Source organism: Hemiscyllium ocellatum, chromosome 4 (genome assembly GCF_020745735.1).
Source record: "Hemiscyllium ocellatum isolate sHemOce1 chromosome 4, sHemOce1.pat.X.cur, whole genome shotgun sequence".
NCBI lineage: Eukaryota > Metazoa > Chordata > Chondrichthyes > Orectolobiformes > Hemiscylliidae > Hemiscyllium > Hemiscyllium ocellatum.
The window spans coordinates 117501678-117516752 of NC_083404.1; the positions used below are offsets into that span (position 1 = coordinate 117501678).

General features: G+C 38.2%; 1 protein-coding gene across 1 annotated transcript in view; it reads right to left on the reverse strand.

The window, feature by feature from the left end:
• Positions 1-15075, reverse strand: part of col22a1 (collagen, type XXII, alpha 1) — a 277290-nt gene that overhangs the window by 115170 nt on the left and 147045 nt on the right. Inside the window, exons 15-17 of the mRNA XM_060824058.1 lie at positions 9633-9686; positions 6326-6370; positions 1843-1896 (exon numbers count right to left, since the gene is read on the reverse strand). Coding sequence (XP_060680041.1) covers positions 1843-1896; positions 6326-6370; positions 9633-9686 — 153 coding nt within the window. The remainder of the gene's footprint in view (positions 1-1842; positions 1897-6325; positions 6371-9632; positions 9687-15075) is intronic.

The following is a 15075-nucleotide window of genomic DNA, read 5'->3' on the forward strand; positions in this document are numbered from 1 at the left end:
TTTTTAACGTGACAGAAAGGGCTGGATTACATGGTGGGGAGCCTTTGAGTTGAAAATAAGTTCAAAAAAGGTAAATATAAAAGTTTAACTGTTCGCCTTGTATCATGTGACTAACATTCACAGTGCATGAAAAGAGGGTTTGTTGCTGGATGAGAAACTTGGTATTCTGAAATAATTATCCATTTTGATATGAAATAAAATTTCACTGAATTAAAATTTTCAAGTTACTGCAATGTAAACAGACATTTAAGGTAACATATAAGTTAAAATGACCACGAAAATATCAAATTGCCTTTAAACTCTATCTCATGTCTATCTCAAATCACGCCTGTCTCATTACCATCCTTTATGGGAATAAAAGATCCTGTTGTCTTTGAAAAGTCTGGCTCCAGTCCCTTATCCACCCGATTTCCATAACTGCCAACAGAAGGGATTCTGAAGAACAGTCATACTGGATTCGAAACATTAACTGTTTCTCTCTCCACAGATACTGCCAGACCTGTTGAGTTTCTCCAGCATTGTGTTTTTATGTCAGAAGAGACCAAATTAGTCACTTGCTTTCACTGGTGAATAAACAATAACTTGTAGCCATTTATAATGCTATCCACATCCCCAGAATGAATCAAGGAAATATCAAGATTTAATTTTAAAGTTCATTAATCAAAGAGGCTTGCATTTGAGATTGCAAAAGAGACTTCTCTTCCCCTGAACTGCTCTCACCCTTTACAACACTATGCATTTGACTAGCTAATGTTTCTCTTTAGAAAAGAAGCAACCACTTGGCATAGAACGAGATTTCTCTGATTCCTGTTTCCTATTACCGTCATCAACAGCATACAATTCCCTGGAGAACCTGCTGTGAACTGTGTACTTCCTTCTCTTGTGATTCAAGTCAGAATCTGCTTCTTAGGCAGCCAGGGGCTGGCAGAGTAAAATGACAGAGGTCACAGACTTACCATTGCAGCATGCTGCCAAAAGTTGTAATACAGGGATCAAAGATCACACAGCTGCTAACTCAAGTATAGACCAAAGTCCACATGAAGCCAAATCATTGGATGAAGTAACTTTAGCAGGAGACATTTGTAAAAACAAGAGCAGGTGTGGAATATCCATTACCAAAATATTCAGGGTGATATATTTTAAAAGTTTCCAGCATAGAATGTGATCCTTTTTTGTCAAATAGTTAAGGGTTGAGAAACATGTGGAGTGATGTCACGTCCTTGCAGAGACATGTCTAATAGGGATGGCGGCAATTTAATTAATCCCATCAAATGGACTTAACAATGAAACTCATTCCCACTGAGTGAGGATCTGGCTTGTGTTGTGGAACTTACATTGGAATTATGTCGGAAGTTTGTTCCACATATGTAAGACTCCGTACAGAATCAAACTGATCTAGTGACTATGTATGTATATAAAGTTTTGCATGAATAACATATATTTTTGAAATAATAGAAGGAAAAAAGGATAAAATGGTGTGGAAGGTGAAAGATAGTTGATACGGTGAATGGGCCAAGCTTGGCCTGAATTCTGAGCTGGATTTCATTAGAGTTCATCAGCCTATATGAGAAAAGTTTTGCTGTTTACCTCAGATTGTTGGCTTCTAATGATGACTGTGGGTTTCTGTGGCATGCACTTTTATGGTTTAGATTTATGGCAGAAGTTGTCAGGTTCTTAAATAATTAATTGGAATCCTGCAAAATAAATATAAGCTCCTTTTTTCCTCTCTTTAAGTCTCTGGTTACAACTTACCAATCTAAAACTAGGCACTTCACTTACCATATTTTTGTATCATATATGAATAGATGAGAGGTGTTAATTTGTTAAGCAGTTTTCACTTACCACTTCACCAGGAAGGCCTGCTTTTCCAGGAAATCCATCAAAGCCGCGTTCTCCCTAATTAATGAGAGATGACATTAATTATAATGCATGTATAACCTACAATCATGAAAAACACTTCACCGTATACCTTCAATGCAAAGTTGATTTTAGTTTCTATTTAATACATTCACTGATTTTAAATACATGACCTATTTATGTGCAGAGCTGTATCTTGACCTGTTGTGACTAATTAAATGAGCATTACAGATGCACAAAAAATACACAAAGAAAAGATGAATACCCCTGTTGTAAGATGAATCCTTAATGCTCATCATCTTGTATCAACTATCTGATGGATTTGCTGCCACTATACACTTTCCTGGTAGGGAACTACAGTGCCTTCTTGGTCTAGCAGAGAAAAATGACTTGGTAACCTCATGAGAAGGGGCTCTTGGCTCAAACAAGCTGTAATTCATTTCATGACAGCAACTATGTAAAAGTTACATTGATGGATTAGGCATTGTTACATAGATTATTAGGAAGATACAAACAGGACTTACTCTTTCAGGTTCCAATGCTGTTTTCTCTCCCCCCGCTCCCAGTATAAACACAGTATCATCATAGTGGATGGTGCTTGTGACACCTTTATGCTTCAATCCAATTTTGTGTTTGATTGTTGCTTTATCAAGTGCATGTCTAACTCAATCATTAACATTGACTGCTTATCTAGTCAATCTATTCCAGATATTTACCAACCATGGTTTGAGCCAACAACACTGGATCGGTCCATTTTTCTTCTTCCATGGAATTTCATCCCTGTTATTGTCCTTGAGGACATAAGATGCCAATAAGATCCTTTCTCAGACTTACTCATTAATGTGAGCAATCCTATAGAATCTTTGAAGACTCTCACGGAGGATTCTCTGGATTTAATTCCAGTAGGTTTCCATTGTGGGCTTTTTCTTAGGTGCCTGGAGAAAGCTCTGTGAATTCCACAAATTTCTCATTTATCCATTGGAATTAAGTGCATAGTTTAGAACAATGATCTCTGAGCTGACGAATATTTGCTTATTCACGAGTCGGACTTTTGCCACTGAACCGGCAAACTGTGACCCACTCCTCAGACATAAATACATCATCCAGGCTAGAAATGAAGTGCAGTGTTGATTGGCTGCAGGAGCTGCCTTTTAAATGATCTGTTAATGCAAAATCCTATGTCACCAAGTCAATAATTTGAAGAACAATTAAGGAGCCTTGCTGGTGGCCCAGCCGATATTCATCCCTCAACCGACTGAAATGAATAATCAGGTCAGTTGTTACATCATTGTTATTTTTGGGATCTTGCTGTGCTCAAATTATCTTTCTTCCCCTAATACAGTAACAGTTCTATCCCTAAGGCAACAGTTGTGATTACAGTGTGACCTTGTTAATCAGCATGAAATCCAGTCTCAATTAAAGCCGTGACCCTGCCTGAATTTTTCAGAGAATCTTCCCACACTATTATCAGCTTCTAATAAAATAGGTCAAGTTACAAAACCGAGGTCAATGCGGTTCGGTTGTGATGTAACATCATGCAGTTGAATTTGTGGGACGCGTAAAATTTCTCAGGTGACCTTCCTGCCACTGACCCACCTTGCCCTCAATCTGTTCACTATCTAAAGACTGTTTTCTGCCTGAAACCTGGTCAACCTACGCTGACCTCAATCATGAAGATTGGGTTGGGAGGACGTTTTATTCCATTATGGACCTGTTTTCCATTTTGAGCATCTTGCTCTGTCCCCAAGGTCTTCCCTCCACGAGTTGCTTCCTTTGTTCCCCACCTTCATCCTGATGCATGACACTGGATCTCATTCCCACTCTCCACTCTGAAACCCCCACATTAACTTGGATGCCAGCCACTACTGCCACTGGCACAGCCTGGATTACAGAACTGTAAGTCAATCAGGTTCAATTGTTTGGTGATTATCTAATATTAAAGGCCACTGGTTATGTTCTTCCCCAACAAAGGAAACCCTCGCTCTCTGTGAACTTTACAAAGACCTGTTATAATTTTAAAAGCATATGTCAGTCACCCCCCAGCCATTTCCTTGCAAGAAAAGTGGAAATCAGGCTTGACTTTTGCAGCTGGAAGGTAAGGGGCTGGGAAGTGACTGGGTTGGTAAAATGGTGTAGGAATGTGATAGGTATGGAAGCTTGAAATTTTCGGACTGCTTGAGTATATTACCAACTGCAGGAACCTCACCCAAACAGTTAACATTTGAGTGCCCAATTGAGGCATTTAAAGAGAAAATTAGACATCATTTCCTCCTCATGCTGGTACTGTGTAAACATTGGTGACCTCCCAGTCAGTTCCTATTGAAGGTGGTGGATTCTCTTAATAGCAGCCTCATTGTTCCCACAGAGTACTTCACCCGCCACCTAATGCAAAATCCCAAATAGCTATTTGAAAGTGATTTCCCCTGGCTGGTTCTTTGAAACAATATACATTCACTCTTTGCTTCCTACTACTGGCTTGGAAGTTATTACTTGTAACCATTGTGTTGCAGAGCTGGCTTGTCCACTGAGTGGATGGGCAGTTCAAAAAGGTAATCTGCTGTCTCACAGAGTCATAGAATTATACAGATGTACAGCATGGAAACAGACCTTTCAATATTGTCCATGTTGACCAAATATCATAAATTAATCTAGTCTCATTTGCCAGCATTTGGCCCATATCCCTCTAAACCCTTCATATTCATGTACCCCCCCCATATTCATATATCCTTTTAAATGTTGTAAATATACCAGCTTCCACCATTTCCTCTGGTAACTCATTCTATACATGCACCACCCTTTGTGTGAAAACGTTGCCCAATTGGAAATTGGTTGAAAATTGTCACACTCAGGATAGAATCCCATTTCTTGCATTGGTGACAGGACTTCTGACAATTTCAAACAATTCCAGACATCATCTTTGTCTTTCCTATCAAACTATTTTATAATCTTGAAGACATCCATCATGACCTGAGGGGAGGTTTATGGTGGATATAGGTGATTTAGATGGGATCTGTAGGTCGAAAAATATCACCTAGTGGGTGATAGAAATTTAGAATGCACTGCCTGTTAGGGTGGTGGAGGCAGGTACTCTCACAACATTTAAGAGGCATCTAGATGAGCTTGGTAGACTATGGACCAGTGTAGGTAAATGGGATTAGTGCAGTTTGCTGTTTGTTAGTTAGTATCGACATGGTGGGCCGAAGGGCCTGTTTCTATGCTGTATGACTCTGTGAAATGCCACTTCTTGGTTTTTTTTCTCAGATAAAATAGCTTCAGCATATACAATCTTTTCTGATAAGTGTATCCCAACATTTCTGGCATCATTTTATCACATTTTTATTGCTTGCATTTTATTTTTATGACTTCATACCATTTAAAATATTTAGACAATAAATATTTATGACTCCATGTTTGACTTAGATTCTCTACAAGTTTATCATTTTTTATGCTTTTCCTTTAAAACAGGAACATATAAATCTAAGAGCAGAGAAAGGTCATTCAACCCCTCAGGTTTTAGTTAATAGCTGACTATCTGCTGAACAACATATTCCTATGCTATTCCCAAATCTCTCGGTGTTGATTAATCTATGTCTTGAACATTGATAATGATAAAGCTTCCACTACCCTGTGAATTGGAGAATTCTAGAGATTCACCCTGCAGATCCCCTCTAAATCACCACACACAGTATGAAGAAGTTCCTCCTCATTTCAATCCTATTTGAGATTCTGTGACACTCCCTTTACAGATTTATAATATTACCCCAAGGTCGATCACTCAATTTCTCTATTCCATTTAAATATTTCTTTTCCTAGGTGTCTGTGGCATTCTTATTTTCTCTACCAACATGAACATACTGCTTTACAGTTTCCTATTTTCAAGTTAAGTTGCCAGTTACACGACCATTCTGTGAATTAATTCATACTTTTCCATAATATCATATTCCTCCATTTAAAAACACCTTCCAATTTGATGCCATCTGCAAATGTTGAAATTGTACACCAAATTCAGAATAACTTATAAATCAAGAGTATCACTCTTTGAATTTGTTTAGTTATTTTTAATCATTACTTTGTCTTCTTTTACTTCCCTCTGAATGCACATGATCTGACATATGTCATCATGTTATGAAGCATTGACATGTCAAAGATCGTTTGAAAATCCAAATATATTGCACTTGCTTTATTACCCTTATTTACCCTTTCTGTAACTTTCCCAAAATTTCAATGAGGCTAGTTAAACATGTCTTTAGCAAAGCATTAAACTTTCAATACATTTAAATGGTCATAGCAAGTGCCCAACCATGAAGATAAAGACATGGAGAGAGATTAGTTTAGGATTGTTGTAGACTAGAGTCAGCACTGACATGATGGAGCAAGTAACCTCCTTCTGTGTTGTAGATATCAATGGCTTTAGTTATGAACCTAAAAGAATATCAAACGTGTTGTATACGTTCAACACATTTCTCACCTTTTCTCCAGGGGACCCTCTCTGACCCTCTTCACCTTTAATACCCTAGAATTAAAAATATAAATCAGAACTGGATGTAAAAACATGTCCATTTTCAATAATGAACATCTGCACTACTATAGGAAAAAAATGTTAATATGTTAATAACTAATTGATGATCCATTTATTTCAGCATTTTGCAAAATGGGGCAGAAGTATTGTGGAAAGAACATTTTGATCCATAAGTCTTGCCTCTGTGATCTTCAATATATTACTGTTGTCACAAAGTACAGAAATGATTGTTGCATACTTTATGGATAGCCTACATTTTTCTTTAATACATAACTTGAGTAAATAGTTTAGAGTAGTCCAGAGTTAAAGATGACTTGTTTAGTTGCTTTATTAATCTATCTCGTAAGTACTGTAGTCAGGCATACAGTCACTATAGCTGATCAGCTAACCAGATGTGACAGGGCTGAGAAATATTTGAAATGGACATTTTACTTTACTGATGGTAAAATAATAAGTAACTCACTTAATAACCTCAGTGACCAATGGCTCCACATCATGAAGCCAGATTTTAAAAAAGAAACATTAATGAGAGTGGCTGAAAGCTTCATGGAAGAGATGATTTTTGAGTAAGTATTAAAGATGGAGAGGTGAAAGGTAAAAATAGTTCTGGAGAGTAAGATGAGATAGCTGAAGTGTGCTCCAAAAGGAGGAAAAATGAGAAACAGGCCAAAGGAATGGAGAATCCAATTGGAATTCTATGTATGGATGAATTTAGCAGAAGTTCAAAGTCTGCAGTATTTGATGAAAGTAAACTATGAGGGCTGTAACAATGAAGCGACCATTAGCCACCCTCTCATACCTCCAAACATTATGTGCTTTCTTTTAAATAACAACAAGGAAGGTCAATTAGACTGCAGACAGTCTGACTGCTATTTTTGGACAACAGCCTGATGGCTCTGAAGCAAACAACAATTACCATGGCTGTAAGGTTGAAATGTTTTAAGTTGAGTGCATTGATGAATAAGAAAATATGGTGAAAGTTAGTGAAAGTATCAGAGTGATGGATGAAAGCTTAGAGTTCTGAAAAAAAATACTGATGACAAGAGGGCTATTAGATTACTTAGTGTGGAAACAGGCCCTTTAGCCCAACAAGTCCACACCAACCCGCTGAAGCGCACCCACCCAGACCCATTCCCCTACATTTACCCCTGCATCTAACACTACGAGCAATTGAATTTGAAAGTGATAAACAAAATGGTTTTAGCAGTAGTAAACTGAGATGAATTTGGAGGTGAAACTGAACAAATGATGTGTTCAATTAAATAGAGAGTTTAAAATTAGGGTCAAAGTCACATAGGATGTCAAAGTCACAAACAGCTTGCTTTAGAATGACAGAGTAGTTGTAGTTAGAAATTAAATCATCGGGTAAAAAATGAGGTCTGCAGATGCTGGAGATCAGAGCTGAAAATGTGTTGCTGGTTAAAGCACAGCAGGTCAGGCAGCATCCAAGGAATAGGAAATTCGACATTTCGGGCATAAGCCCTTCATCAGGAATGAAATTAAATCATCACAAAGGAGACGGAGTTTCCAGCATGGACCAAAGATAAAGACTTTGGTCTTATCGATGTTGAGCTCCTGGAAGTTATGATTGATTCACGGCTTGATTTTGCAGAGTTGAGTGATATTGAAATTGCTGAAGCATTGACGGAAGAAGTCAAGAAAACGAGTCTGGGCAATCAGAATGCATAGAAACTAATTCCATATCTTTTGGATGGGGAACTAAAAAGAGCAAAAGACTGAGAATAGATTTTTGGTAACCTTAGGAAATCGAAGGAGGGGAATGGAACAAAGGCCATTTCTGGAGATGTACTGTTGGCATTTAGATAGATAGGAATGGCATGTGCAATTTAGCAGGGGTGGATGATGAAAGAGACATGAATTGACTTTTGGCTTCTTGATTCAATCAGATGTCACATCATTTACCTTCTCATGGCAGAGGTTCAAACTCTACAGTATTTGACGAAAGTAAACTACGAGGGCTGTAACAATGAAGCGACCATTAGCCACCTTCTCACACCTCCAAACATGTATGCACTTTCTTTTAAATAACAACAAGGAAGGTCAACTAGACTGCAGACAGTCTGGCTGCTATTTTTGGACAACAGCCTGATGGCTCTGAAGCAAACAATAATTACCATGGCTGCAAGGTTGAAATGGCAACACACTTTTAAATACATGTTCATTTCAGTGCATGGGTATTTTCAAACCATGATAATAGCCTGTGCACAGAGGTACAGGTATATTATGGCTCATTGGAGACAGGGTGCACACAAAGCACGTTCCATGTAATATACACTCAGACAAATGATAGAGAGAGAATACGGGCGGCACAGTGGCTCAGTGGTTAGCACTGCTGCCTCACAGCACCAGGGACCAAGGTTCCATTTTCGTCTCGGGCAACTGTCTGTGTGGAGTTTGCACATTCTCCCTATGTCTGCGTGGGTTTCCTCTGGGTGCTCCGGTTTCCTCCCACAATCCAAAGATGTGCAGGTCAGGTGAATTGGCCATGCTAAATTGCCCATAGTATTAGGTGTAGGGAAATGGGTCTGGGTGGGTTGCTCTTCAGAGGGTTGGTGTGAACTTGTTGGGCCGAAGGGCCTGTTTCCACACTCTAGGGAATTTAAAAACAAAATATAAGAGTCTGAATGTGTCTAAAAATGCTAGTATCACTGCAGTCTAGGACAAGCAGAGTCTAGGCTTTCTGATAATCCTATCCAACAATTTTATCACAAGTATCTGAACACCTGTATGTGCTGCTACCCTCCAATGGGATAACAAGGAACAGTTATGAAATTAGATCAAATTAGAAGATGAGCCATACATGAGCATAAAGATTGTAGGTTTCATATCGATGTTAAGTTTAATTATCTCTGCCAACAAAGTGTGCTGAAATTAGCCTCAGTGCACTCTAGTCAGAGAGCAGAATATTTTGGACTGGGTTACTGACTCTGAACATCATCTGCTGAAAGTGTATGGAGAGGACATGGGGTCACATTTACAGTTTAATATTTTGCCAATCTTAATTGTCATTCTTCAGTGCTGAGTTAAGGATGAGGTTCTTGATATTGCAAGGAAAATCTTTCTCCCCTCCCATGGAAATATACTCCAGGAAAGGACTGGCCAGCTTAGGTTAGCGGAAGGAGAAGACAATAAAAAAAGCTGAGGATATTACTCTCCACTGAATTAAGCATAGAAACACACATTACTAACGCAATTACGGTCAACTACAAATGGCAGATTCAAGGCATCAACTTACAGGTGGTCCAGCGATGCCTCGAAAACCCTGTTCTCCTGGATAACCCTGGTCTCCCTGTGAAAAACATAAGACATTAAATAAATCAAAATTTGCTTTTCAAATTGTTTTGTACTGCTCTCGAGAGAGTGGAGTGAGTAAAATCGGGAGTCCTTTTTTGAGTTTGTAAACGCTCTTGGATTCTTGAAGTCTGGACTGTTACCATTCTGAGGAGATGGAAACAGGGTTGGAACAGTCGTAAAAATGGCTGCTGAGGAGTATGGCTGGAAGCCCCACCTCTATATTGGCCTCCCAGCACCCTCCAAGGGTGCCACTGGAACTGGGCCTTGACAAAGGCTTTCTCCTAATAATGAGACACTTCATATAATTGTGAACTCATTGCGACTCCAGCCCTGCATTATTTGAATTTTGTGTGAGGTAGCTAAAGCTCAGCAGTTGTCTGATAGCATATCATCTCAACAGAGGTAAGGTCAGGTTGTTATGACAAATTCTTATTGAAATATCTATATGGTTTAGGAGATTGGGGCACTGATACAAAATTGTAGAGTCATGCAGAATGGAAACAGGTCTTTTGGCCCAACTCATCCATGCTGACCATGCTTCCTAAATTGAACTACAGGGTTCCTCATGGAACTACAGACCAGTGAGGATGCTGAGACTCAGGATCTACCTGCATTTGAAAAAGCAAGGACTGATCAGATATCGTCAGCATGGCTTTGTGCGTGGGGAATTGTGTCACACAAATTTGATTGAGTATTTTGATGAGGTGAACATGAAGATAGATGAGGGCAGAGCGGTAGACATTGTCTATATGCACAAGGTTCCACATGGTAAACTGGTCAGTAAGGTTAAATTGTGTGGGATCCAGAGAGAGCTGGCCAATTGAATACAAAATGTGCTTGACAGTGCAAGACAGAGGGTGGTGGCAGAAGGTTGTGTTCCAGACTGGAAACCTGTGACCTAATGCTATTGAATGTCAAGGATGGTGGTTAGGTGGTATCTTATTGGAAACCAAGGATTAGTGCTGGGTCCACTGTTGTTCATCATTTATATAAACATCACAAAGACTTTTCTGGTTAATATTCTCTTGCAGAACAAAGGCACAGTTAGCTGATCAGCAATTATTGCCCATCCCTAGCTGCCTTTGCAAAGATGATGGTGAGCTGCCTTCTTGAACCACTGTCCATGTGCTGTAGGTAGATTCACAATGCTGTTAGGCAGAGAATTCCAGGGTTTTGACCCAGCAATAGTGAAGGAATGGCAATATATTTCCAAGTCAGGATGGTGAGTGGCTTGGAAGGAAACTTGCAGCTAGTTATGTTCCCATGTATCTGCTGCCTTTGTCCTTCCAGATAGAAGTGGTTGTGGGTTTAGAAGATGCTGTCTAAAAATCTTTGGTGAATCTTTGTAGTGCACCTTGTAGATAGTACACACTGCCGTTACTGAGCATCGAAGGTGGTGGGAATTATGTTCATGACAGTGGTTTCAATCAAGTAATCTGCTTTGTCCTGAAGGGTAATAAGTTTCTTGAGTGTTGTTGGAAATACATCCTTCCAGGGAAGTGGGGAGTATTCCATCACATTCCTGACTTGTGTCTTGTAGAGGGTGGACAGCCTTTGGGAAGCTAGGGTGTGAGTTTTGCAGTATTCCTAGTCTCGGACCTCACTTTTTTGCCATTGTATTTATATGGTGAGTCCATTTGAGGTTCTAGTCAATGATAAATCCCAGGATGTTGACAGTGAAGGATTTAGTGATGGTAATGCTATTGAATGTCAAGGATGGTAGTTAGGTGGTATCTTACTGGAAATGGTCCATTGCCTGCATTATAATTCCCCATGGATGGTTAAATAAAAATATTTGCAAAATATAGAATTGTTAGTGGTACTTGATTTTTATTTAACTGTTGGTGAGTATAAACTTTTCTGTTGAAAATATGAAACCTTGTGACTTAATTTATGCTATTAATGACTAGGAATTTGGTTTAACTTACTGATATATCTTGAGATCATATCAAAGGTCAGTTGCATACTGTTTGTTATGTTTATTTAATGCCCAAAGATCTCAATACACTGCTTTCCATTCTACATTTATTTCTATCTCGCAGCTTCCCTCTAAACGTTAGAATGTCAAAGGAAGCCTCACCTTCCTATGGATAAAACTAATATGTGTTTCAGCTCTTAAGGATTTAATTTTATTCTCCTCAATGTTCCTGCTATGCTCTGAGATATAAAATTTGTTAGAGTCTTCAATTCCCAAGTCACAATTTGGAATAAAATTGAAGGGCTGGATTATGACAGAAGACTCTTACAGAACAAAATTGACTGATTTTAAATTATATACAACCAGCTGACCCGAGCTGACTCATCTGCCATTGCCGTCTGAAATGTGGGAAATCTTACTTTTGCCTATTCTGTTTTTCTGTCTTCAAAGATTAAAGTGCAAATGGCAGTCAAAGCAGAGATTGGTAAAACTGAGTCACAACATGGCCAGCTTTTATGACTTGATTTTATGCTCACGCTGTCTCATTGGTTGACAACGTAATCTCTTATGCAATTAACTTCAGATTTTGGTAAAAATAGCAGTCACTTCTTGTTTGCATAAGAGGCAGGTTCAAGGGAAACACAAATGTTGACCTTCATCAATAAGGGATGGGTCTAAGGTTTATCTTGAATGTCTTGGGTACCCATTAATGGTACGCAAATTAAGAAGCCTTCTCCTGAACATGGAGAACAACAGTGAAGATGCACCATGAATAAGATTAATCTGTGAATATTGAGCTCATATAGGACTATATATTTTAATTGGAAGTAATCAAAATTACATCATGTAAATAGACTATTCAACCCAATTTGTCTGTTTTGGGTTTTATCTTTGCATGAACAGTAGTTATAATCTCATATACATGCTCTGTATGCACATTTCTTCAACTAGCAATCTCACCCCTTTTGAGATATACAAATATTACCTACTGCAGTCTCTAACTCTGGTCATACATTTCATGATCTCATGAAACTTAATGTAAAATCAATCCAGAACTATTGTTTTTTGTTGAGATTTCAAGAGCAGTGAACATCCTCTGGTGAGTCACCTAGCTCTAAAAATAGATGGAATATGTTGGCTTTGTGACTTAATATATCAAGATAAAGAGAATAAGCCTTTTGTTTCCTCATAACACAGGCTGCACTCCGCTTTATACTGTTTTTGGTAATCTTAGATAATTCAGCACAGGCAAGGTATCTTTCCTATATGATTCAGTTGCATGCTGCCAATGTAAAACAAAGTTTAACTTACAAATGAATAAAATATATTATGATGAGGTGAAAGGTATCAGTGCTGAGAATTGGAAGATCTCATATTGTGTCAATGTCTCAAAACTAGATTTAGCATGAATTACCTCAGAGTGCCGTGCACTCAGAATAGCAAAGCATACTGCATTAGGAAGACATTTCCATTTTTCATCTTGACTGGTACATATTAATAGACTTGCATGCCGAGAATGTCAAATTGCTCAGCATGTCAGACCCTCTGTAGGTTTTGTAGTGTGTGGAGGTAGATATTTATTAAATAACTCAATATAACATCTGAGATGTGAGGCAACATCTCAGTTGACCTGTGGCCTTGTCCAAAACCACGGCTTTTGTATAAATCTAATTCAGCCATGAATACACTCTGGTAATCCTGTTCTCTGACATAATGCTTTTCAAAACTTAGCAACCAACTGAGAGACAAAATTACTCGTCAGCTTTGTGGCAAATGGGCGAACCTTATGCGACAGTCTAGAACCAGACAGCATAATCTCAGAATGAGAGGTCGCTCATTTAAGCCAAAGATAAGAAGGAATTTCTTCTATCAGAGAATAGTAAGTCTTTGAAATATCTTACTGCAGAGGGCTAAGGAGGTTGGGTCATTAAGTGCATTCAAGGCTGAGATAGACAGAGATTTAATCAGTAAAGGAATCAAGGATCATGTGGAAAAGGCTTACAACTCTATATGTCTTACCATCCTGTGATCAATTTGTAGTAAAAAGTAAATAGTGAGTGTAAATAAGAACATTTCTTGCTGAGTATTTGCTTTTCTGTTGAGTAACTTACTAATGTTCACTATTAAAATACTCATAAATAATGATCATTTAGTACATTAATAATATATGGCTTCTGCAGAACTACATTCCAATGTTATCCAAAATGTTCTGCAGAATCAGGGAGAAAAAAGAAGAAAATATTCATGCCCACCTTTAGCTCTTTTAGCCAGAGCTTTTTGAGAAACATGCATACCAATTTATTTTGATAAACACTCGTTGATACTATAAACTATGATACAATATTGCTGTTGCTTTCTTTGCATTTTTTTGGGAGAATAGAGAGGTGTGGATGTATTGAGCAGTAGGAGTTGATTTATCGTCTGGTGTTTGTCAGTTTGTCGTCTATTATTACTGTACTAAATGACCATTATTTATGTGTATTTTAACAATGAATATTAGTACTTAATTCAAAAGAAAAGAGAAAACTCAGCAAGAAATGTTCCTATTTACACTCATTATTTAGTTTTTTTATGACAAATTGATCACAGGATGGAAAGACATATGGAGGTATGTGGTGTTTGTTAGCTGGTGGTAATCAAAGCTTTACAAGCTTCTTGTCTGACGTACGGTCGTCAGCAACTATAAGACTCAAAGAATTCAAAACAAGATTGCCTTTTCTGAGGCTTGACGACTTAACGCTCGATGCTGAAAAATGTGGTGCTGGAAAAGCACAGGTCAGGCAGCATTTGAGTAGCAGGAGAATTGATGTTTCAGGCATAAGCCCTTCATCAGGAAGGTATGCCCTAAATAGCAATTCATTTGCTCCTTAGATGTTGCTTGACCTGCTGTGCTTTTTCCAGCGCCACAATTTTTGACTCTGACTCTCCAGCATCTGCAGCCTTCACTTTCTCACAGCTTTTTAACACTCAAACCATATGACACAAATAACACAAAATCTTGTTCAAACTTTCAATTATTAATTACATTACTATCCGTAATTCCAGGAGGCAGTATTACTACTATCTTGATCATCACAATTGGAGAAATACACTGCATTTGTGAGGCAAGATTGTTCCATGCTGCAATATGTGTACACTCCCAAATACAATTACCTTTCATATAAAAACAGCAGTTTAAGGATCATAAAGCAATGCACCCATGATTTCTCATTTGCAAACTTGCTACAAACCAGAGATAATAAATAAACTGCAGACCGTCTTAAAGTGAGTTAAGTTGTTGTACCTTCATATGCGTCACTATAGTATGACTGCTATCCAAATAAAAATCAATGCAATAGAGGCCGACTTGCCTCTCTCTGTAAATATATAGATGCATGATATTGTGATATATGTTAAACATAAAATTCAGTTCATTCCTGTTATTCTGTTAACAGAATAAAGAAAAAACAATTAATGTCCTCCTTTT